This window comes from Chaetodon auriga, chromosome 11 (assembly GCF_051107435.1).
Source record: "Chaetodon auriga isolate fChaAug3 chromosome 11, fChaAug3.hap1, whole genome shotgun sequence".
Classification (NCBI taxonomy): Eukaryota; Metazoa; Chordata; class Actinopteri; order Chaetodontiformes; family Chaetodontidae; genus Chaetodon; species Chaetodon auriga.
Window position 1 is genome coordinate 19,889,073 of NC_135084.1, and position 25,898 is coordinate 19,914,970.

Below are 25,898 nucleotides of genomic sequence, written 5' to 3' on the forward strand. Positions count from 1 at the left end.
TCTGTTGCCCAAAGCTGGGAGGCCAGGTGGCGTGTGTGAATGTGTGTGTACGTGTGTGTGTGTGTGTCTGTGTACGTGTGTGTTTGTTTATTTGTACGTGCCTGTGTGTGTGTTTATGTGTGTGTGAACAACAGAAGTGGTCAGATGGAACAGAGATGGTACAGGCCTGTTCCCTGCAGAGGGACTCATACATACAAGCCTGTCGCTCACACACACACACACACACACACACACACACACATACACGCACTGATGCATGCACTCACATACACCCACTAAACCGCTACACAGATTTCACAATTGCCTGCTGTGGCAAACAATCCAATTTCAGCTAACATTCAAACTTCAGTATCACTTTTATGTATGTGTGCGTGCGTGTGTGTGTGTGTCTGTGTGTCTGTGTGTCTGTGTGTTTGTGTGTGTGTGTGTGTGTGTGTGTGTGTGTGTCCAAGCGTGTGAGAGGTTTTTGGCATCAACCCATAGCATGACCTTGTTTTCTGGCAGCACAGCAGGCCATGTTCACGAGTCAGGTAGTAACTTATTCGTGTGTGTATGGGTGTGTGTGTGTGTGTATGTGTGTGTGTGTGAGAGTTTACATTGAAACTCTGCCGTGTGTACGACCTGAGTGGTGTTGTCATTAACCTTCCTGTCTATATTTAGGCTGAGCCATGACGTGCTGTGCTGTGCCACACTTAAACAGAAAGTAATTGGAGGCAGGCATAGCTGAGGATAGGAGAGGAGGGAAGAGGAGAGGAAATGGCGAGGGTGAGGAGAGAATGACAGGAGACAAAGGAGAACAGAGGGGAGGGGATCACAGGAAAGGGGGGATGGAGGGTGATGTATGTAGAGTAAAGAAGAAGTGGGGGAGATGAGAGGTCAGAGGATGGATTATTATTTCCTTTTACATCAGCTCTTGTCCCCAATAACCACAGAGACTGCTGAGGGACAATGAAGATGCATTCCTTCCCACAGCGATCTCACAGCCCCATCTGGCTATGTGTGTGTACGTTTCTGCGTTTGTGTACTGTATTATCCATTTGTGGTCTACTATATTGCCCATTTTCGCAGAAATGTGTCTCTTCGGATATTCGCCAGATGCGTATGTGATGCAAAACATCCCTCGGCGCAGCAAAGCTTTATTTGAATCACGGATGGCTTAAGTTATCGCCTATTTTTAAACTTTCAAATTAAGAACCAAACTGCATCTTTTCTTAATGCCTGGCTGCCTGTTTCAGAATGTCAGCTGATGAAGACGGAGAGGCCGAAGCCAAACACCTTCATCATACGCTGCCTCCAGTGGACCACCGTCATCGAGAGGACCTTCCATGTGGACTCGCCTGACGAGAGGTCAGTCCCCTAAACACTCTGAGGTCTCACAGCATCCTCCAGTCATTGTTGGTCAGTGAACAGCAAGGATGTAAAGCAGTGTGTCCTCCTGAAACATATAAATCAGGATGAAGTGAACAATAAACTTTTTATATACAGGTCGCATCTTAGTGCTAGTTCAGCTCATTGATTGCATACTGCCTGTGGTACCATGGACCTTTCTGACTGTCTGTATCTCACAGCAGCAGTTAGATAAAAAAGGCATTTAAGTTAGTTAAAACACTAAAATGTTGACTTAAAAAAAAACACTCCTTAAAATTAACTCCAGTTCCAGTTCAGCTTCAGTTCTGAAAAAGAGAAAAGAAAGAAATAAACATGCCGATCTTAAAAGCCTTCAAAGGGCCTTGAAATTAGACTAAACACAGGTAAAAAATAAATATAATGTGGGTAAAGGATCATCAGGCCAGAGGTATGTGTAAGGAGGTTTGTACTGAAGACTTTTTGTGTGTGTGTGTGTGTGTGTGTGTGTGTGTGAGAGGGAAAGGGGGGGTGAGACAGACAGAGTGGAAAGGAGACCTTTCAAGTAGCGTTGGCATAAATTCTCCAGCTGCTCAGTTCCTTTCTGAGGAGCTGAGGTGTTTATCTCCAGAAAATGAACAGCTTTGCCCAGAAGACCACAGATGCTTCTGTGCATCCTTTGAGTTTGTGTGTGTGTTTTTATGTGTGTGTGTGTGTGTGTGTGTGTGTGTGTGTGTGTGTGTGTGTGTGTGTGAATATTGCAGCTGTCTGCCCAACTTTGTCTGTTATATGTTGCTTTTTAGTACTTTTGCCTCCAGATAATCAAATAACATTTCAAAGTTAACATAAAACTAATAACTTTCTATCCATCATTTTCTAAAGTCATGTCTATACAATATGAATGTGTATAAGCACACTGACTGTAAGCTCCAGATGTGTGCCAGTTTCTCTGGAGAAGTGTGCATCATTGAAGTTTTAGTTGGTCGGAAAAAAGTGTGTGTGTGTGCGTGCGTTTTGTGTGTGTGTGGGTGCCACAACTGGGTCTCTGTGCTTCTCCGTGTGTGTGTGTGTGTGTGTGTGTGTTACTGTATTTGTTGTACTGTACCAGTGCTGGCAGGGCTCCAGCTACCACAGTCCCAGCCGTGAGCAGAGAGGGTGGCACGTGTTGGCATGGTGCCCAACTGTAGGCAGGCCCATTATCTCTCATTAGCAAAAAAAACCTCATTATACAAAAAACACTCTAACCAAGAGAGGGAGCATTTATCTGCTGCCTGACCTTGAGAGAGTTCCCATTGCTTTTCATGTAGCTACACGTGTGCGCACGCACACGCACGCACACATGCACACACACACACACACATCATGGTTGCCACAAATTGAGTGTTCCATTGTCGTAGATGGAGTATAAATTGAGTTTGCCCTTGTTTTGGAGTGTGTAGGGTACGCTCAGAAGTCTTTGCAGTAGAAAGGGATTTAGATCTTAAAAACACACACGCACACACAAACTGCTCTGTTTTAGTTCAGATGGAGAGTTCTTCCAGATCCCTCAAGGAAACATATGGGCATCTAACTCAAAACAAAACAAAAGACACAGGGGTGATCGTTTGGGAGTCAAACAGGTTTCATTATTATGATCTCCTCACAGCTTACACCGGGTAAGTGTATTTGAAAGTGCACACTTGTAAATCCCAACTTGCTTCTCTGGAGTCCTGAGGATTTCTGAATATTTGAATATCATCTTTGGTTCACCTCAGTTCAAGCTCTGTTTTCTGCTAACATGTAACCCTTGTATGTAGCACAGAATTAACATTGTTTGAGTGAAGATCAGTGGGGGAAAAAGTTGAAAAGAGATTCTCTCTGAAGCCAGTTCAGTCTTGAGGAAAGCACAAAGACGGCACTTCAATGTAACATTTAAAATCAGAAATATTATATATTAACATGATTCTCTTTATATGAAATTAACTAAATGTGCAATTTCAGGAAACTGATAAAACCTTAGAAATAATTACTTTAGTCTTCTCTTCTCTTCTCTTCTCTTCTCTTCTCTTCTCTATCAGAGCTGAGGGAAGCTTGGCCATATGTATAAACCATTATATTCATCATCGTTAAGTACAGTTAACATGTCTACACATCCTGATGCATGGCTGGCCTTCTGCTACAGATGATGATGGTCTCACACACACACACACACACACACACACACACACACACACACACACACACACACACTGTACATACATATGTACACACACAATCAAACTCACACATTTTCTCTCAACAGATGTTGAACAGCACCGCTAATGGGAAGTCAATGGGGAGGAACAATGTTAGCAAACAATAATGCATTGTTCCGTCTAATGCATGGGTGTCTGCTCGTGCACACGCTTACTCACCCTCTCACACACGCATACACACACACACGCGTACACACTTTGTCACATGCACACACACACACACACACACTCACCCATGCACAGGCTGGTAGGCATTAGTTCTGCTCCATGATCATTGCTCATTTGGTTGATTCTCTAGTTGACCATGTTTCCTCTCGGTTGAACAAATAGGTGTTTATGTTAATTGAAAACACTTTAGCACCTTTAAAAACCTGGTTAAATAAGTGCACTAGCAATCCTATTGGAGAATCACTGACTAGTATTATATTTTACACCTGTGTAACGTATTGTTACCTAGGATGGTTTTCAATTATGTATTATTGTATGTATGTATGTAACATGCTGTTCCATCATTTAAGTTGGGAGAACACCAGACAGGACAGAGGCAATAGCAACAACAACAGCAGTAGCAGGAACAGTTGTATAATGTCATGTTGTTGATATGATTGCCCTGCTTCTGACCTTCAAATGTTCAATTTCTGTTGTTGACCAAAAATAAATAGATAAGTATAAAATCAAATCTTCACATTTGAGAAGCTGATTCTGGGAAGTGTTTGGCATCAGTGCTTCCCTAAACTTTATCTGTATGTTGTAAATTCAGAGATGAGTGGACGGAGGCCATCCAGATGGTGGCTGACAAGCTGCAGAGACAAGAGGAAGAAAGGATCCAGTGCAGCCCCACCTCCAACATCGACAACATGGTGGAGGAGGAGATGGACATCTCCACCACACACCACAAACGCAAGGTAACACGTGACGACAAACAAACACATACTCACTCTATACTGAGGATCCAGAAATTATTCCAGCTGTTCATTGTCAGGTAATGGGTCATTACCACTGACTGCTTGCAATTTAAAAAATTGTTCTCTTCGGTACAGGTTTGTGTCAGCATGAAATAGCCCTTGTTACAACAAGGGTGTAAATTGGTTTGCCCAAATTAAAGTGCTCCAGCAAGTAAAAGCTGTCATGCAAAATAACTTCTGTAAATGTGGTTGGTATCAAAGGCAGAGGCTGCTCTCAGGTAAAACGTATACTCGATACATCAAGTGAACTGAACAGCGTAAAGCACAGCTAGAAGCTCCTGCTGCTTCCACTGCTCATTACACCACACACTATAAAGGTTTAAGTGGATTAAAGTCAGAAATGTCTGTGGCTCAGTAAAAATTCATTTTTATGCCAAGGCAGAGGTGACAGCTGTGGCCAGAGGCATCATGTTTTCAGGTGTCCGTCTGTCCGTCCCTACGTCCCATTCTCACGAACCCGATATCTCAGGAACACCTTGAGGGAATTTCATTACCTCTGGCACAGATGTCCACTTGTGGAATCTTAATGTTCCGCAAAACACTTTTCTGTCCATTATTCAACACCGTACCTCAGGAACAGAAGGGGAGATTATCACCCTATTTCACATGTGGTCAGTTACTGAATTGGTGATACTAATCTTGGGTGTCCACCTTGAAACTATGCTGATTGTATAGATCTTCTGTGCTGCCGGGCCGAAGATGTGTTTGAAGCATCCACATTTAAAAATTTGTAGCTTCTTTGCAGCATCATCCATATTTAAAGCAGTGTCGTTCACCACAAGTTCAGAACAAGCGAATATTGCCAAAAGTTGTTGAAGTAAAACATCAATTATAGTCTTTGTACTATTTTCAGTTGAGAATATGTCAAAAAGGATCAGCAAATTACCGCATTCTGTTTTATTTATGTTTTACACAGTGTCCCTAATTTTTTGGAATAAGGGCTGTAAACTTCATGGCATTCTGGCTAGTCACTAATGTGGTATATTGGTATGGGACAAACTGCTGGACAGACCAACAGAGCAACAGACTAAAGGAAGATCGACCTGCTTAGCCTCTGTTGCTATAGGGCAGCGTATCGAAAATTAATACTGTTTTGGTACTGATGCTATATGTCTGTAGCACTAAGTATCGAATTCTTATCAAGGAGAGGAGGTTGACAAGCGATTATTCTGACTCGGGTATTGTATTGGCAGTAGTACTTAAACGTTCCAAAAGATACACAGCCCTATACTACGAGTGGCCCTAACATATCAATTATTAAACTTGAAGCGTAACGAATGAGCATGAATTGCTGACACTGTTTTTTCTGTGTTTCCTTCCTCAAGACAATGAGTGACTTCGACTACCTGAAGCTGCTGGGAAAGGGAACCTTCGGTAAAGTGATTCTTGTCCGAGAAAAGGCCAGCGGGAAGTACTACGCCATGAAAATCCTTAAAAAAGAAGTCATCATAGCTAAGGTCAGTGTGGCAGACTCTGCTCATCTACTGATCTCATGTTTTACTGTATTGTAAATGGACCACATGAAACTGACTAAAGCCTTGTTTTTTTCGATGCTTTTAAGTTTCAGCACAGTGTCTTGTGTCAGTATCTTCTGTTGTTAATGCATTTTATGAAGTGCTCTTCCCCTGCCACCTTATTTAGTTGTTTGATTGAAAATATTTGTACTGTATCTGTGCAGGATGAAGTTGCTCACACACTCACAGAGAGCAGAGTATTGAAGAACACCAGACACCCCTTCCTCACTGTAAGTACCTCAGACACAAATAGTTTAAATTCAGACATATGTGGAAATGAAAATGTACTGACATCTGTAAGACTACATGTTATGTGTGTGTGCACACACCCAGCATATTGATCTTATACATGCCTGAGTCTCTCGAGGCTAATTAAGAGTTAGACACCAAATTGTTGTACAAAAACAACCACATCTGTTAGCTTTACTCTCTGTCTTTGATGTACACATATACACATTAGGTGCAGCTCCATTCTGTCACACTCCCTCTAAACATACACACATACATGTGAATGTTCACACACACAGTTGTGAGAGCAATTACAGTTCACATCTGAGTTTACCCCTGTCACACCTGCAGCAACAAAGAGACTCCGACCAACTGTTCTTTTGTTTAGCTGCTTTCTCGCTCCAAAGAAAAGACACACACTTCTACTTGCTTTGAATAAGCAAATACAGACATAAACAGTTTGAATCCATTAATGATCACTTTTTGTTGCTCCTGCTGTTTTAGCTAGAATGGGACCAGGCTTCTCGCCGGGTACAAAAACTCATTCACTTCACGGTGCTCTGCATGTCACACGTAGAACACAAGTCCAAAATGAATTATGTGGTAAAATCAGAAACAATATTTCATACCATTCAAGCCATCCCTGCCTGTGCTGTTACAGTAAATACATCACGGTGCATGTAGGGAACACTTGATTGGTAACCGTCACTTGCACACTACTAAGATCTATATCTAAAATGGTACACACGATAAACATTACACTGAAACCAAGGTAACTGTGTGTGTGCGTGTGTGTGTGTGTGGTTCTCGTTTCAGTCGTTGAAGTATTCATTCCAGACTAAAGACCGCCTCTGTTTCGTCATGGAGTATGTGAATGGAGGAGAGGTAAGACATACATACACAGTTTCATAATGGTTGTGCTGTATGTGGTTTCCCATTTCTGTGTTACTGCTTTAAACAGTCAGTTGAACCACAACTCCACCACACTAACTGACAGCGATTCAGCACTCCACCTATTTCGCTGTTTGCTCAAAGCCTTGTTGAAACTCCGGCATCAGAAAATTGGCATATTTACACTATTTAAAAAGCTAAATTTCTTGGCTCTTTTGTCTGAATTTTGATGAGCAAATATTTAACAGAAATAATAATTATTTATCAGGGTTCTTTCAAATGCATCACTTTCTGTTGCTGCAGATGCCAGTGTAAAACCAAACTGAAATAGACTGTGTTCCAAGTGTAAATTAGATGTTTTACATATTATTTCAAAGATGGTCTTGCTTATGTGAAATGCCTCTCACAGATAAATACACATTTTTACATGGCTAATATAGTATAATTGAAGGTGTGTGAGTCTGCAACAGTAATGCAAGCAAAGGAATGTTAATGCGTGCAAACACTGAAGAAGTGCTTAAAGTTTGACTGTTCGATTGCTTTCTAACACAGTTAATTTGCCAACCAACTGGCCTCTCGCTTGCCTTCTCGTCTTTCTTTTCCGTTCCATCCATTTCCTGCTTGTGTCTATTTATGAACACACCTATGGGGCAGATATAGCCAGAATGACAGTCGGAGACGAAATGAGTTTGGATTCCCCCACTTCTCCACTTCTCAGATTTTTAATCGGGCCGTTTTTTGCAATCTTGGTTCATTCCCTCAGTGTAACTGTCACCTGCTCCCCTCCCAGTTAGTTAGGCAGTTCAGCCAGCGCCAGGCCTGAGCAAACACACACACACACACACACACACACACACACAGAAACACCAACAAACACACTCATACTTAGACAAACACACACACAGCAAATTTTTACCTCAACGGACAAATTGTGACCAAACATGCCTCACAAACAGGCACACACACAGACACACACAACCCATTACAAACCTGCCACAGTCACAGCTGCCAGTGCACTGATGAAGGCCCACCTGTCGTGTTACCCCGTCTCACCACACACACACACACACACACACACACACACACACACACACACACACACACACATTACACGTGGACACAATTTGAGCAAGGTGGTCTGTGAGCATCACTCCAGCGGCCATATGCAAACCTCCCTGAGCAATTAATGGGGAGATGTGTGCCCCTTGGCCTCGAGGGTAATTTGTACGACTTGACTGGTGTGCCGCAGCAGGCTGGTGTCATTTTGGTGCCACATGTGTAGCTGTGTGACGGTGATAACTTGACAACTGACGACTAGGGAAAGAGTAGGAGAGAGAGAGAGATGAAGGGACTGAGGTGAGCGATTAAAAACAGCAGGACGGAGGAGAAACAGGGGGGTCAGTCTACCTGGGAAAAAAAAACGAGTTGTGTATTCTTTAAAGTGTGAAAACGAGCTTCTTGCCAGCAACAGCGAGGGATGTATATGAGAATGGAGTAAATGAAGACGGAGGCTCAGAGGGCAAGGCCAGTTAGGCCACTAATGAGTGCTGCACTGGAGGCTGTTGGGATGGGAGGGGATGGCGGGGGGGACATTGGCGGCATTGGCAGCGGCGGCAGCAGCGGTCGGCCTGTCTTTAACTAGACTGGTGTATTGATTAAACCCTTGATTTGGCCCCCGTCGCCGAACTCCACGCCAGCACCGTGCCAGCCTAGCCCAGAGGGTAACGTGGAAGAGGTATGAGAGTGCGTGTGTGGTGAGGGGGGCTGCTAGATGAGGCGCCAGCTGCCGAGCGCCTCCACCCGCCCTCCTCCGAGACACCCAGCCCCTCTCCATGCGCACCCCTCACACACACGCCACCCCCCCGCTCATCCTCCCCTCCGCTATCTATCATCTCAATATGGTGCGGGCAGCCAGTTTGTGTTGTGCTAATTTCCTCCAATAAATCAGTAATTATTGCTGTGCCGTCCCTGCTGTCTCTCCCCTCTCTCTCTCTCCCCCCACCTTCTCTCCCTCTCACCCTCTCTCTCTCTCTCTCCCTCCCTCCTTCTCCCGCAGCTGTTTTTCCATTTGTCCAGAGAGCGAGTGTTCTCAGAGGAGCGCACGCGCTTCTACGGCGCCGAGATCGTCTCAGCTCTCGACTACCTGCATTCAGCCAAGATTGTGTACCGGGACCTCAAGGTAAACAGAGAGGGGAGGCTGGTTGGGGGGCATGGATGAGAGTGATCAGATGTCTGAGAGAAAACTTTTTTTTCCAGCCCCCCCCAACCACAACTCTTGTGTTCCACAGTTTTTTATTTATTTTTTCATCCAGGAGGAGTGGCTCAGGATGTGTGGTAATTAAAGAGAGGGACAGGGACAAGCTCACACAGACATAAAGCAGTAAAGAAGCGTGGGAGGCGGAGGGAGGCAGGCAGGGGGGAGGGAGGGGGTGCTGATGCCACAGAGGTAGAGAGGTAGATGGCTCTGTCTGAGCGTCTGCCTGGCAGCCTTGGCCTCAGCCCTGCTCACAGCATCCAAGAAAACAGAAAGGAGAAAAAGCAGACTGAGAGCGAGAAAAACACTTCAGCCATTAAAATTAAAGGGTTGAGCAGCTTCACTACATGCCTGAAGTTTATTTCCCTCCTCTGCTTGGAGTTTGTGTGTCTGAGTGTGTGTCCTGCCACTGTGTGGGAAAATACAATGTGGTTTACTTTATCCCTCTGCCTCGGCTCTCCTCTTCAGAGGAACTTATTCTAGTCCGTTAACGATGCGGGAAAGTATTATGTTGATTCTCAGTCACGATTGATGAGAATTAAATATTATTCAAAACCTTTGACAAAAATCCCTTTGAGATGCATTCAAGCCAGTTTCCTTCTTCATGTAACTCGTGTAAGAAACGCTTTGTCATGATTACAGTTTTCTGTTATGCTTCCACTGATTTTTGAGGCTCCAGTGATGAAAGTTGCATTGTGGGAATTGCTGTGTGTTTTTGTTTCCCCTCCAGTTGGAGAACCTGATGTTGGATAAAGATGGCCACATGAAGATCACTGATTTTGGCCTCTGTAAGGAGGGCATCACAGACGCTGCTACCATGAAGACCTTCTGTGGCACACCAGAGTACCTCGCACCTGAGGTTTGGTTTCCTTCTTATCTGTTTTCTTTTTTCTCTGGTTTTCTTTTGATGTCATTGCAAATTTTTCCTGTGTCTCTCATGTCTTGAATGTCTACACCCTCTGTCTTTCCCTATTTTTTATCTTTTGAGATCTTTCTTTCATGACGTGAAATAATTTATCAGTGTTTTGGCACCTTTCTTCTTCTTGAGTCACCTTCTCCCTTCTTGCTTTGTTTTTCACGCACCGAGCAGCAAGTAACCATACGAGTGCAACAGTAGAATAACCTTTAATTCTTCTTCTCTAACTTTACAAACAACCAAAAATGAGACATGAAGCGTGTCACAGCTTCTATTACGACTTCTATACAACATGCAGCACATCTATGCGCCTTGACAATCCCAGCAGAAGTAAAGGAAAGAAACTCTTTGGTTAGTGTGTGTGCTGCTATGTGAGCAACTTTTTTGTTCCTTTCTATTTAGCGTGAAATATGAGCATCAAAAGGCTCATTTCTCACAATCAAGTCACAATGCTGTCACTGACTACTACAGGATGTATTTTGTACAGTATGGCAGTTCCAGGCATCATGTGTTATGTAGCATTGCTTGCTTCCGAAGGTCATCCAAAATATTCGCTGATCACAAAACAAAATGATACACTGCAAAATCAACATCAAGCTGGGATATATGTGTTCGATGATGCGCTGCTCTACGGTGTGTATGTGTCATAGATAACATAAGAAGACGTGGTTGAATCTAGTGTGCTGGTACACACGTCAGACTGATCATGTACAGTGCTGGTATTTTGCTTCGTGCGGCCAAATGGTGATCCACATCCACAACACAGTGTCGACTGTGTATAAATTACATTATCAGTTCAGGGACTGCACGTTAAATTCTGTAAACTGAGCAGATCTACTGAGACTGTGTAGTGCTTAAAAGCATCTCTGGCATCACCGCTTACACCAAACCTCTAAGTCATGAAGTGATGATCCAGGTACTCTCTTGCACCCTGCGTTTTGTGAGGACTCTGATGTTTGAAACCTTCTTATGGTGGAATTTATGTATGTACATTTCATTTGCAGTTTTCACAGGCAAACACTTCCCGTCATATCAGGATGAACAGTAAATATGCAGCTTATGCGTGTGAATGAGGGTGTTGGTTGAATTGGAAAAGGGCACAGCACAACGCTTACGCAGACAAACACACACACAACTACATTCTTGCAATAGTTTTTTTTTTTTTTTTTGCAGCCATCCGCTGTCCAGCCATCAGCGCTGCCTCACTCAAAGGCCAGCAGATCAACTGGCGAGAGCGCTGCAGGACTGTGGGTGGTGGAGACAGAGCGATGTAGATGTGGAGATGAAGGCAGGAGGGGAGAGGCATAGTGTATATCCCACTTGAAAAAGTATGGAGGACAATTTGGCGCAGCATTTTGTGCTTTTTTTTAGAGTCCCTTCCTTTGCGTGCCAAAAGCTGATTGGAGGCTGTTGGTTATTTTTCACAGGATGTGCGTCTGTGTGCATTTATGTGTGTGTGCGCGTGTGTGCTGTGTGTGTGATTGCAGTAGAAAGTGCGGGCTAAAGCGAGGCAGATGGCGGCAGATGGGCGAGGTTGGAGGAAGGTGCTCGGAAAAAACCTGGAAATCTACACCACCGCCGCCGCCACTCACCCGCCCGCACGCTCTGCTCGCCCGCCCGCGTGTAAAAATAACACAGTTTGCTCGGAGCCAAGTTACAGAGATGCAAAGTAGCCGGGATTAAAAAGAGAAAGGGGGAGGTGGGGGTTGAAGACAGAGGAAGATGAGAAGGAAGAGAAAATATTTCAGGGTTACAGGAGTGAAATTCAGACAGTTCCCATGTTTGCCGTCAGTGAAAAGGGCAGATGAGAAGTGAATAAAGAGGGTTTGTGTCTGCTGCGTGCCTCAAGGAACTTGTACACAAATACTTTAGCAACACGACGCAGTAAAGTGAATAATTTGTCAGCCCAACTTGTAAAGTATTAGATTGAAGTGTTTCAAGGATAGTCAAAAACAAAAAAAGATTAATATGAGATGAATGAACAATAAGCAGTGTAAGGTCCTTGTAAAGGGATGGAACAGGATCAGAGAAAACACATGGAGAGTGTTTTTCTCTGTTTTCTCATATTTTGTGTTTGACACATTTCCTTGTGGCTATTTGTTTTTTATTGAAAGTGTTGAAGGGGATGGGTTTGGGCTTTTTCCATTTATTTGTATGTGTTTGTTTTTATTTGGTTTGTATGCTGTATATGTTGGGCATTGTGATTTTTTTTTCTTTTTTTTTTTTACTGTAACTGTAAATGTTTCACAAACAGAGCAGCGCAGTCAGCCATTAGGAAAACATTGCAAAATGTCAGAACAGTGTCAACATAAACCGATTTCCAAATGATGACACTTTGGAGATAGAAGGTCTCTGTGCGACACCAACAATATGTGAGTGTATGCTCACTGTGCCGAATATATGAGATGTGTGCGTGTGTGTGTTCCCTGTAGCCTGCTGGGTATCTGGGCTGGTACAGCCACAGGCTGTGTGTGCCCGTCCCGTCCCATCTAGTCCTGTCCAGGCTGCCAAAGCCCCCGTCCCGCGAGCAGCATCTAGCTGCCACATGGCTGCCCCAACAGGGACCAGGACAGGACAAGACCTTCTCCCTCACGGCTGCTTTTAATCAGAGCTTCTCTTCTCTTCTCTTCTCTTCTCTTCTCTTCTCTTCTCTTCTCTTTTCTTCTCCTCTCCATCCTCCCCATGCTCTCCTCTCCTCTTCTCTCCTTTCCTCTGCTTTCCTCTCCTCTCCTGCTGATTTATCTAATTTGTTACGTCTTCTGTCTTGTCCTATTTATTTGTCCTGTCTCTTTCTAAAATATACACACACTGCCACACATACTACACACACACACACACACACACACACACACACACACACACACACACACACTCACACACTCCCATGCCTCCACGCCTAGGGCTGTGGGACAGCATTCTGGCTCTGTGTGGATTAATCTGCTCCCTGCCTGCAACCGAGCTGCCACCACTTTCTTTGGTCCCAGGACAAACGCACACACACACACACACACACACACACACACACACACACACACACACACACACACACACACACGCTCTTAGACTGATATACACTTACATGCTTGTATACACATCCAACTGTACAGCTTGCATTTGTATACATTTCTGTACCTTTTTGTACAAAGACTCGACACACAGCCCCATAGATCAGCATCGAAAACAGCCTGCTCTGAATTTCATAAACTGCACACTGTGTGTGTGTGTGTGTGTGTGTGTGTGTGTGTGTGTGTGTGTGTGTGTGTGTGTGTGTGTCCCTCCTCAAGGTGCAGGGACTGAAACAACAACACCAAACATCTCCTAGTTTGCCTCACTCCTCAAACTTTATGAATTTGATGAGGGCGGATAAATATTCCATCTGCTCCGTGTGTGTGTGTGTGTGTGTGTTGTGTATGTGTGTGCACGCCTGACAGTCTCCCAGCAGTCTAAGCCAGTGTTATCCCTCCAGCCGTACCAATCAATAGTATATCTGGAGCTGGCGGCGTACTTAGTTCCCCCAGCTCTTCTCTGCAGCTGCCAACAGGGTGACCAGCTTAATTCTCACACAAACACACACACATAAAATAACTCTCATAACTCTCTTATTCACTTCCACCAACATGTTGACTTGCCCACACTGAGGCAGCCGCCTGCATCATTAGCAGTTTAGTGTCGAGTGTGTGAGCACAGTCAGTTAATGACCAGCTTTCTGTGGTATTTAGCTGCTGTGGAAACTCACAGGCAGCTGTTTGGTGTTTTCTTCCACCTGGTCTCAGTGCACAGTGACATTTAACATCATTTACAGCTGGGACAGTACAACAGAACCTTATCTGAACCTTCACCTGACACTTATGAGGAGAAACTGCAAAGTAGCATGTTAGAAGGATGAGTTTTCTGCCCACCTTTACAACCCTTCAGCACTCTCTCACAGAACTGTGGGCTTTAAGATGCAGGATTCATGATCTGAATACTCATGACTGACTGAAACGAGAACTTTTTGGCTTAAATATTAGGTTACATTTCAATATGCATTACGTTTGAGTGTTTTTGTGTTGTGCTTTGTTGTTTGTATTTTTATAGTATTGTCAGTCTGCAGTTTGGATAAACAAGTCTCTGTTCTAATCAGTCAAACCTATTTATGTATTTATGACCCTTGCGATCAGCCACCAGTCACACAACTGCTAACAGCACCTATTAGTTCACAGTACAGTGTATTTTTAAATGTTTTGATATTTGCTGTATAGCTTTATCATGTTTTTTTATGCTAATTGTGTCAAAAACCTGTTTTTGTGTGTGAGTATGTGTGTGTACGTGTGTGTTTGTGTCTGTTAGCGTGTACTCTCGTACAGCCTGCCTGCTCTGTTATTAACAGTGAGTGAGATGTTATTATTATTGTCAAGATGTACAACATATGCTATTCTGGCTGCGTTCCAGCCCTGCCTGCCTGTCTGTCTGTCTGTCTGTCAGTCAGTCACACACACACACACACACACACACACACACACACACACACACACACACACACGCATGGGTGCATGGATGCATACACACTTGCACTCATCATGTTAATAAGCTTATTATGCTAATGAGGGCCTGAACAGCACCTGAAATACCTCTCTTCCTGCGTCTGCCTCCCTTTTCCTCCTCTTCCTCTCCTCGCTCTTCCAGAGGTGAGCGAACTGGCACACGACTTGATGAAGGGAAGACATGATTAGAGGACGGAGAAGGCAGGATAAGACAGGATGGAAAGAGCAAGGAGAGCGTCAGCAAATAGGAGTAGGAAGGCAGCCCAGACACAAGACTTTGATACGGGAGTGACTTCTTTCAGAGGACCTCTCTCCCCTCCACACACACACACACACACAAAAAAAACACATCAGCTCACAGTACAGTACCTGCACTCGCCAGCTTGGAGGATGGACTGGCCCTGACCCATGTTGCGGGCTGTTGCTGCCTTTTCCATCCAGGGACGTTCCTCTCTGTCCCTGCCAGGAGAGGATCAGTGTGCCAGAGAGAACTGGCAGGGACCAGAGGGGGCATCTGGTGGGCCACGCCAGCACACGGACTCCCTTACTGTAACAGGGGCCTCTGAAGACCTGCCATCCCATGATGTTTGCCTCTGTATGTGTGTGTCTGTGTTCTCAGAGGGGGGGGTCCCGTCTACACCTCAGTCCGTATTATCTGTGCAGCCACTTCTGTTCATCTCAGACAACTTTTACTATTTGTTTTTCCCTCGAGCAAAATGGCACATTGACTGTCCTTTGCTGTCTTTCCTCGCTCATCTGTCTCTTGACTGAATACCTTGGGCAGTCTGTATTGTCCAATAAAATAAATGCAGTAATGCAGAACAAAAACACATGTCCAATAAAACGAATGGACCCATTTAAAGAGCAGGAATTGTGTATCTCCACTCTCCTCAGGTCCTGGAGGACAACGACTACGGTCGGGCGGTGGACTGGTGGGGTTTGGGCGTGGTGACGTACGAGATGATGTGCGGCCGACTGCCATTCTACAACCAGGACCACGAGAAGCTGTTTGAGCTCATCCTCATGGAAGACATCAAGTTCCCGCGTACTCTGTCGGCCGACGCCAAGTCCCTGCTGTCTGGCCTGCTCATCAAAGACCCCAACAAACGGTGTGTGAATGTGTAGAGCTGTGAACAGATCTGCTGTAAACAGACAAAAAATGGCAAATTAAGGGTGAGAGAAGAGGTTTGTAGGTGAATAGATTTTGTCTGTACAAAAAAAAATCATTGAATCATTTACATTAAAAAAAAAAGCTAAATGTTCCTGGAAATGTAGAAATCTCTGCACACCTGAAGGAAGGAACAAAGCTTGAATACAAATTTAAAATTCCCACACACTGTTTCACTTCTGCTGGTATATTTATGTACATTTTTGGTCAACGCAAACTTCATCACAGATATGCAATCTTTACCTCATTACCAGGATGGTAATGTGTGTTTCTCATGGTTTTTCATTCACCAATCGACCTAATTTCTGTGGTCTTACGGTGCGGATAATCTGCCAGCAATAAGTTATGTTGTTCAAAAAGTAGTAAATGTCTCTTCATCACTTCTGTTGACTTTTAGAAGTTCGATTACTGTCGTTTTAGCTTGTTCTTTCAAATGAAATGCCTCAGTCTAGTTTTATAACATTCCTCTCCTCTCTTCTCGCCTAGGCTCGGTGGAGGACCAGATGACGCGAAAGAAATAATGAGACACAGTTTCTTCTCTGGCGTTGACTGGCAGGATGTCTACGATAAAAAGGTGTGGAGCAACATGATGGTAAAACCGAGTGTTTGCACTGTGCCACTGTTTTGTACTGTCTAATAAAGTAAAGTAGATAGGATGCCCGAAAAGTTATGTACTGAAGTTATTCAGTTGAGAGTTAGTGTATTGTGATGTATTTAAACAGGGGATCAGGGTTAACTCCTGTAACACATGTGTGCATGCACATGTCACACATGAACACACGTGACATCAGAACAGACGGGCAGCAGTATGAAGAGGTGTGACCTTGTATCCTGGAGGTCTATCAGTCTGCTCATGTGTTTGCTTGTATAACACCACAGAGTGTAAGTCAGGTCCTGTGTGGCGACACCTATAGCCTGTTAGACAGGTGCCGAGTTTCCTCCCTTCACGTTGGTCTCGTCTCTCCTCTCTTGATCACTCTACCACCTCTCTCCTCCTTTCCTCGCCTCCCTTCTTTCCATTCCTTTTGTCTTTGTTCCTCTCCTCTCCTCCCTTCTCTCCTTCTCTTCTCTCTTCCCTTTCTCTCATTCCTCTCCTCTCAATTCTTTCCTTGTGGTAAAACAACACAGAAGTTAATGTATAAATGCAGAGAGACAACACATATTCTCACGCGCATACACATGCATGCACACACGCAGTATGACTGAATTGAATTGATCCAGCATGTTCAATTCAATTCAGTTTGTTGTTGCATCTTGAAGCTGTTCAATGACTTTTAAACATTTAAAAGATGTATACACACAGTTTGCGGTGGTGCGTGAAACAAACTCAGGCTTCTCAGTCTCTTCTTGTCTCCGAGGTAGCTTGCCTTCGGCGTCCTCCTTGTGGTGTGCCCAAAATCTCTCTGCCACAGGTGAAACCTCTGGCGGCTAAATGAGTCAAAGCCACCACCCGCCTGCTTCTCTCAGCCTGTCTAAATTACGCCGACTTCTACAAGATGTTTTCCCAAAATAAACCGCTAAAACTCTATCATAACACCAGATTTCACATTTGGTCAGACACTGTTTCCAGAGTTTCGTCCAGAGTTTGAAGTCCTTCCAGCAGCTGCTCTGTAGTTTGGAACAGCAGTATCTATAATCTGTCCTCTTTGTGTCACGTCTCACGTCTCTGTCTCTTAGCTGGTCCCTCCATTCAAGCCTCAGGTGACGTCGGAGACAGACACCAGATACTTTGATGAGGAGTTCACAGCCCAGACCATCACAATCACTCCACCAGAGAAATGTGAGTCTCTTCTGTCTCTGTCTTTCTCACAAACATGTGCCCACATTAAAGCTTGATGACGTCTGATTTCCTTTTGTTACGTAGCTGCAAATATTCTCACTGGAGAGGAGAATATAGACATAAACACACTGGTTTGGAGTGTGTTTGTTTATTAAGCTCTGAGGAGTGAAGAATTACATGATACTGTTAAAATAATACATATCTCACCAAAAAATGTACGTGCTATAACTGTTGGTTACATGTGATTTCTGTTTCATATTTCTGCAGAATATTGTGACGTTAATAAAACTGTTTGCTGCACATTGAGTAGACCGCATTTGTAACGCACCTGTGATTCAAATCCGAAGATTTTTCACTCATATGGATTACTTTAATGATTGCAGATTTAAACAATTTATCACCGCTCCCTCTCTTTCCTCGGGTGAGACATTTCCACTTGAATTAACCGAGGGAACAAACACTCAAAAGTGCTGTTGTCTGTTTATTCAAGTGTCTCAGTAATAGTCCTCGGGCCACACGCAGCTCTTCACAGGCTTTTGAAATAAAGACGCCAGTTTCAAAAATGTTCGGCACTGAATTATGCATGAGTGGAAGCGCCGTGTTTCTCTGCGCTAATGTGAGGTTCCACTTGTTTTGTAGGTCGCACATCAGTTACTTAGCAGGAGATTGGCACATCAAAGACATGCTCGTTAATTGAATCATGTTGTGCTTAAGCCTACAGTACAATAAAATACCGCAAAACCAGTGCTCTGTAATGTTTGATTATATTTGGAGGTGATAAAATCAACCCGGGAGTTCATATGTTTCGTGTTAGGTTTTATGTATTTGTGTTAACTGAAAAGTGACTTTTCATGGTCAAGGCATTAATTAACTCTGAATCCCTCTTGTTCTTTAGTCGATGAGGACGGGATGGATTGTCTGGACAACGAGAGAAGACCACACTTCCCACAGTTCTCCTACTCTGCCAGTGGGCGGGAATGAACTGTTACCTGGGTGACATCATCACAGCTGGTCTCCGAGGTCATCAATGTGGGACAAAAAGACCCACAGCTGTGGACCGACCCAGAATGACCGTGACTTGAAGGATTTTGCCCTTCTCCTCCTCTCTTTTTCACCTCTCCAGTCTGCTTCTCTATTCGTTTTTTTTTTTTTTTGTGAATCCCTTTTTATAGAGAACTTCCCAGCAAAATTACTCTCTAATCCTGCACTGCAACCCTAGGTGATCCAAACTGTGACATGATCAGTTACTACGTAATGTCTCTTTAAAGACAGGAGCATCACCGGTGGCCTGCTGTGCTTTGACACGTGTCGGTCCTGCCAAACCCTGAAAACAAACGAGTTCGACGACAGCCGATGCATTTTTAACGCAGCGTTTTTGTGGCTTCTTATCTGTCAGATGGAGTTAGAGCATTTTAAGTCTTTCAGACCCAAACTGCCGTTACCGGTCGTATCTCAGGCTTTTACAAACAGACGGATAGTCAGACTCAGAGAGACGCTCGGGTCTGTTTCAGATCCTCACATGAATATTTCTGGGATTGATTGAGGCTGCCTGGCATTGAGCAGAATCTTCACACCTCATGTTGTCAAGCAGGATTTGACTCAGGTTTTGCTCAGTGCAATTCATTATTATTGTTGCTGCTATTTCAACTACTACCACAACTACTACAGGTAGTACTAGCCCTACTACTACTATACTACTACTGCTACTACTAAAACCCGGTGCTACACTACTAGCTTAATGCTGCAGATCATTATACAGGCGCCAGCAACACATCAGCCACCTGTTTTAACGTCTATGCTTGTACAGCTGCAGAACAGGTGTTGCTATTACTCCTAATGTACTGCTAATACCCATCAACTCTGATAGGATGTCATGTTTGTGTGTGTGTGTGTGTGTGTGTGTATGAAAGAGAGGTACTATTATGGGTTTGTGCTCAAGAAGGCCCCTCAAAGCACAGCAGTGCAGAAGGATGAAGCTCCCAAACCATGAGCTTTACTGTGTTACCCACAATGCAGTGCAGGGTGGTCGATATATCCATCACTGCAGAGGTGAAAATGAGAGGAAAACAGTTGGTTTGAATGTTCCCCCCAAAGATTTTTATTTATTTCCCCTCTGAGTTCAAATCTCTTCTGTCCCCAAAGGGAAAACGAAACCGAAGCGGTACTTTGTGTCCATGATGGAAAGCTTTACTGTGACATGTTGTTGTCATGGCTTTGGAAACCACACGGCTGTACCTCTCTGTCTTTGTGCAGGAAAGGGAAACTGCAGCAGGAACAGATTCACCATAGAGCGAAAAGAAAAAGTCCCAGATGGGGATTGTGATGAGACGAGAGAAAGAGTACAGGTGAAAAGCTCCGAGAATGATACGATGCGAAATATTTATAATGTGTTGTACTATGACGTGTTGATGAAGTGACGGCTGATTTCCTGTTTCCTGTCAGATTTAAAAGGATTTAAAGGATTTAAAAAAAGAAAAAGAAAAAAAGACATTATGGTCTGTGAGGAGGTACGCATCAACAGTTATGGGTTTACACCAATCACAGCAATGGCTATAATATATATATGTTCTATTTATTTGTTCTACTCATCGGTTTTATATTTAACTTTTTCTATTGTTATTACATTATTCTAGAAAAGAATTATTTCTTAGGGCTGAGAGGAAAAAAAGGCACCTCAAGAAACAAAAATGGCTGAAGAATGTAGGAGGGAAAGCAGATAGCCTTCCTGCTCCATTGTTTATTTTATTTTAATTGTGTTTTTGTGTTGTTTTGTGACCAAAATGTGACAGCCGAGAGCTGACAGGACACGCTAGAGACGGATGATGGTTTACTGTGAGCACTACGGAGGCTCATCTCACCTGATTGGACACTGACACAAACGTCCCACATATTTAATCTCACCACAGGTGTGTGTTGGTGAAGGCCGAGGCAGAGTTCAGGGAGAAAGATGAAGTGGAAGTTGAGCAGAGAGAAAACAAGTGCAGCGCAGAAGTCTGAATGTGAAGCGGTAAGGACGGAAAAGATTTAATACTGATCTGTCAGTGCTACTGTTTATTGTAAGTGTGTCGAGACAGAGTCGAGGGGAAAGTCGAAAAAGTGTGTGAGGTTTTAAGGTCAGTCAGTGTTTTCCTGCCAGTTTTAGATGAGAAAGCATATTTTCCTCGCTAATGTAACCTTTACTGTAAGAGCAGGGATGATCAGAGCCGGGACCCGTCGGACCTTTCCTGCGCTCTCCTCTGTCTTTCGCGTGTGCTGTCCCTTCTCCGGACTGGACTTTGTTTGTTTGCGTCGTCATGTCTTCCAGTCTGACCAACAAGATTTCTAATCCCCTCAATTTCTGTCTTCAAATGCCAGTAAGCCTTATGGTTTAGCTCAGAATAGGTCAAAAAAAACATTGAAATCCAGCTCATCACAGTGGGGGAAAAAAAAGTGTGGGAATATATTTTTAGAGATTTGAAACTGCATCTAAGAAAAAAACCCCATCATGTGGAAGACGTCACCTTCAGTATCTGGAAGACAGATTAAAAGGGAGCACCAGGGGATGTGCTCTTATTAGGCATAGAAGACTGTATTCCAGTATATTTATTTGAATGTTTTTATTATTATTATTATTGATGGATAACTTGAATTTCTTTTCTATTTAATTTATTTGATGTCATTTTGTTTTGGAGTTTAGCGTAAGGGGGTGTAGTCGTGTTTCACTCTGCAGTTTAAGTCTTCAGACTTTGTTCTAAAAATAAATGCCTCCTTTTTTTTTTTTTTTTTTTTTTCTTTACGGATATCTTATACAACACATTACCTGTTTTCCCGCTGCTCTTATGTCCATATGCTTTACTCTTGCACATCCATTAAATTGCTATTAGTTAGCAAAGACGCTTTATGGCAGAAAGTATAAAAGGATGGCGCTGGCCTGCATGCTGTAGTCCTCCTCTGTCCACACTACCAGTCCTGAGTCAAAGTGGCACTCAGAAGTCTCATGAAAAATACTTCTCTGTGATCGATTGAGCCTGTCTGGCACAGCTGAAGCAGCCCAATCCAACCAGCTGGCACCCTCGACAGGCTCAAGCAAACGCTCCCAAGTATTTGGAAGGATTTCAGCTTTGATTTGACCCAGGTCTGCGAGTGACTGAGGAGTTCTAGCTGTATGTGCACGCTTACCGCCAAAATCATTAGAAACCAGAGTTCATAAAATACTGCTTTGTAGCTTTGGCCACAGCACTTTCACAACCATCACTTTTTATATGGTTCAGAGGAATCTGATTCAGCCCTGCTTTAAAGGAAGATTTTTAGCTTTTTTTTATGTTTTTAAGAAAACAAGGATTTTTAAAGCACATCTCCCCTCCACATACAACCGATAGCTTTGATGTTGCTCTGATGTCTGGATTTGGCAAGACCTGGATGATTGTGTCCCACATGCCAGAGACGAGTCAGTGCTGCCACTGCAGACTGGGCTGTGGATCGCGCTCAGTGGATGTTTTCAGTAAACTGGTCAGTCTTCATACAAAAGTTCCCCTCCAGTGAGCCTCCACCTCTCCTTGCTCAATCCTCTACAGATTCCAGTTCATTTGCTGGCAGCAACAATCCCAGAGGCTGATTCTAAAGGTCAGAGAGCCTAAAAAAGATCCAAGTTTTCCTCCAGTTACTGCAAGTGGAGAAGGTGGAGCTTAGTCATCCTCCTCATCAGTGTGGGTTTTCCCATAGATACTCTGAATCAGTGGAGGGGAACATGTCAGTAATTTAACTTTGTCTCAGTTGTTTCACCAAACAGAGGTTCTTAAACTGGACGCTGAGGTTCAGTTTAAGCCTCCTCACAGCTTTACTGGTGTCCTCAACTGGTGTGAATTGACAGTATGTGAGATATCTGACGCTGCACTGACAGCGTTCACTCTTAAAGCTGCTGCTGTTTGTACTGTACATCTATCACACAACAGATCCCACTCCAATAGTATTTGAATAATATGTAAAATCCTTTCAAAGACCTCAGCTGCTCCGTATTGATCTCGGCCCGTTTGTTAATGAACGGACAGCGTCAGCCAAAAATCACAAGCCGCGCTCAGCCTGGCGTTTAATGCAGATAATAAGTAAATGGCTCCAGTGTTTGGAAGGATTTCTGAAAGTATTTGACCTCATGTCTGCGACAGAATTCCTCCCCTCTCTTCTCTCTCTGGTACTAGTCTACTATCATCATGATTATTAACATGAACAAGCATGAGATGCATTTATTTATAAACAGCAAACAAAAAACGGCAAACATGTACAAATATTACAAAGTGTAATTGAGTTCCAACTCCACGTCCATGTCCTTCTACTGTAGCTTTACAGTTGTGTGAGACATTTCTGGACAGCCACCAGCTGTTCGCAGAGTGGGCCACGTTTCCCCGAAGCACTGAAGTCAACTCTGCTCTGCGTCATGTCAGCGGAGCAGAGATGACGTTGACTCTGAGACAGCGTCGAGAAACTCAGCAGATCGATCAAACAGCCTTTTTCTGTCCCTCATGCTGTTAGGATGCAGTGCTGCTGGCCGGTGAGGCCGCGAGGATGTGAAAACAACAAATTACCATCAACATGAAGCTGTTTTTTACACTGTACATCCTTAGTATTTTTACACATAAAATGTATATGATAGGGATGCACATTATTTTCCTTCTTACAGACAGCTTCAATAAAGCACTATGTCAATCTGCTGCAACGGTGTCGACTTGTTATTGGTTATCCTCTCACTGTGAACTCAGGTCAAACGTTAGAAATAGAAATGAAAACCAGAAATATTCGGCAGATTTGAAGCTCAACGGTTTTTTCACAGAAAAATGTGAATTTGTTCTGAGTAAAAGAAAATGTAGAAATTTGTAATGTAGAAATTTGTATTAAAAAGCTCGTAATCGTGCACCAATGAATTCACTTAAATGTTTAAAAAAAAGACATCGTGGGACCTCTAACCACGGTAACGTCTATCGCCAAAAACAAAGTCCTGATAACAAAACATTTGTGATTTTACAGTGTACCTTAATACTAAAGGGATGAACACGCTGTCTCCTGGACATCATCTGGGTAAAACACAGTCTGATATGTTCTTATCAACAGGAGGTTTCTGACAGCGAAAACATCCAGATGAAGGAGACGAGAGGAGGAAACAGGCAGGACGGACTCATGTGGCCACAGCGTCGACTCGTCTCGTGTTCGGGAGCTAGAGAGGCACAAACACACACACACACACACACACACACACACACACACACACACACACACACACACACACACACACGCGCGCAAACGCGGCACACAATAAGACGTCTAACACACATCATCTCTGATAATGAATCACTGCAGAAATACAGACAACATGTTTTTCAGCAAAGCCAGAACCAGACAGAATCATTAGTCATGAAGGGACAGACATCTTCTTACTGATTTTATTTTAGTAAACTGACAACCATAACGTGCACCTGGAGAGAAAAGACGCTGTCACAGATTCATTTAGTAACAGAACAGTGAGTCACACACTCACACTGCTGTGTGTATGAGGTGTGTGTGCGTGCGCGTACCTCTATGTGTAGGTTCTGCATCTCCTCGGTGAGTGTGTTTCTCTCCTGCATCAGCTGGTTCTGTTTGGCCAGCAGCTCACACACCTGCTGGGCACTGCTCTGACAGTGACGGTCCAACTGCTGCAGTCTGCAAAACACACACACACACACACAATATTGACTGAAAGCGTGTGAGAGGAACGTACCCTCCTGGCTGATATAAAACCAAATGTTGTAAATATTGAAAGAGAGCTGGATCCACAAAGAGCTTTTAATATCACTGGACTTTGTGTTGATCAAGTAATCAACACTGTTTACATGAATGTGACAGCAGTGTTTGTTTTATCGTTAAGAGAGCAAACAAGGAGCTGAAAAATAGTGATGCCCTGAATTGATATCGGACAATGATGACTCTAATGAATGGATCCCATTAGGGCTGCGACTAACAATTGTTTTCTTTATTGACTAGTCTGCTGACGATCTTCTCGATAAATCCATTAATCGCTTTGTCTATAAATGTGAGGAAAAACACAGCCGTGGTGACGTCTTCCAGTGTCTTGTTTTGTCATACCAACAGTCCAAAACCCAGTTTAGTTTACTCTTCTGTACGAGAAAAGGAGATGATCAAACCTTCAATTAATCAACTAAAATGGCTGGAGCTCAGATCAGATGTTGGCCAGATGTGACTGTTTAATGTTAAATCCTCTAAACAACAGTTAACATGCATGAACACCTCTACTAAAGCACATTAGCATCGTCTGTAGAGAATTACCAGATCGAATAATTAAGATAAAAAAGATTGTGTCAGTTTTCTCTTATTTCAATTAAAATTCAGTTCTTTGGTGGAACAACTCATAGACATCTGAAACCTGTGTTAAAGTTTCTTTAAAGTAGTTTTTCTGTGACGCCGTCAACACGTCCCGCCGGTGGTTTCACGCTTCTCCACTGATCAACAGGTGGCAGCAACGCGCCAAGTAATGTAGAAACGTGCAAACAAAGGCAGAGAAGAAGAAGACTACAAGCTAGTAAACACGAATGAAACAATACAGGATTTAAAATGTTCAAAAACTCAAACTTTGCAAATGTTTTCTGAGGGAGAAAAAGTATTCAGTGTGTTCAGAGTGTGTTCTGGTGAGGAGCACTGAATGGAAACACACTTTAAGAAAAGTCAACACGGCACCTTTAAAGGACCACAGGTAGATGCTGCTTTTGTTTCGCAAGAGATTTGCATTGTTTTTTAGAAGCTTATCGTGTTTTTGATGTTAAATCTTAATTAAAAACTAGTTCTTACAGCAGTCAGATGGAGTGAAAAGTACAATATACTGCATATAGAAGCACAAACTAGCTTAAAATGGAAATACTCAAATAGAGTAAAAGTAGGCTGTTACTGTGTTTCAGGAGAACCTGTATTTTCACTGCACTCTGTATGAGTATTGATCAACTGACTCAATATTACAGGATTCAGATGATCCTGATACAGATGATCATCCTGTAGCAGCAGGTTTACAGTCTGGTGAGAAACAAAGTGTTGATCATTAGGGGACGTCCCCGTCAGTGTGT

The 25,898-nt window shown here is 43.5% G+C and overlaps 2 protein-coding genes across 4 annotated transcripts in view; one reads left to right on the plus strand and one right to left on the minus strand.

Moving 5' to 3' along the window:
* The window catches only part of akt3a (v-akt murine thymoma viral oncogene homolog 3a), a 51,200-nt gene extending 30,917 nt beyond the window's left edge, over positions 1-20,283 (plus strand). For all 3 annotated transcript variants that reach the window (XM_076743236.1, XM_076743237.1, XM_076743238.1), the window contains 11 exons: positions 1,236-1,347; positions 4,339-4,483; positions 5,869-6,000; positions 6,222-6,287; positions 7,102-7,170; positions 9,233-9,355; positions 10,161-10,289; positions 15,764-15,978; positions 16,524-16,611; positions 17,715-17,817; positions 18,713-20,283. In XM_076743236.1, coding sequence (XP_076599351.1) covers positions 1,236-1,347; positions 4,339-4,483; positions 5,869-6,000; positions 6,222-6,287; positions 7,102-7,170; positions 9,233-9,355; positions 10,161-10,289; positions 15,764-15,978; positions 16,524-16,611; positions 17,715-17,817; positions 18,713-18,798 — 1,268 coding nt within the window. In that variant the 3' untranslated portion in view covers positions 18,799-20,283. The remainder of the gene's footprint in view (positions 1-1,235; positions 1,348-4,338; positions 4,484-5,868; positions 6,001-6,221; positions 6,288-7,101; positions 7,171-9,232; positions 9,356-10,160; positions 10,290-15,763; positions 15,979-16,523; positions 16,612-17,714; positions 17,818-18,712) is intronic.
* A 1,255-nt stretch (positions 20,284-21,538) lies between these two features.
* sdccag8 (SHH signaling and ciliogenesis regulator sdccag8) overlaps positions 21,539-25,898 on the minus strand; it is a 45,238-nt gene continuing 40,878 nt past the window's right edge. Inside the window, exons 17-18 of the mRNA XM_076743235.1 lie at positions 24,360-24,486; positions 21,539-24,001 (exon numbers count right to left, since the gene is read on the minus strand). Coding sequence (XP_076599350.1) covers positions 23,963-24,001; positions 24,360-24,486 — 166 coding nt within the window. The 3' untranslated portion in view covers positions 21,539-23,962. The remainder of the gene's footprint in view (positions 24,002-24,359; positions 24,487-25,898) is intronic.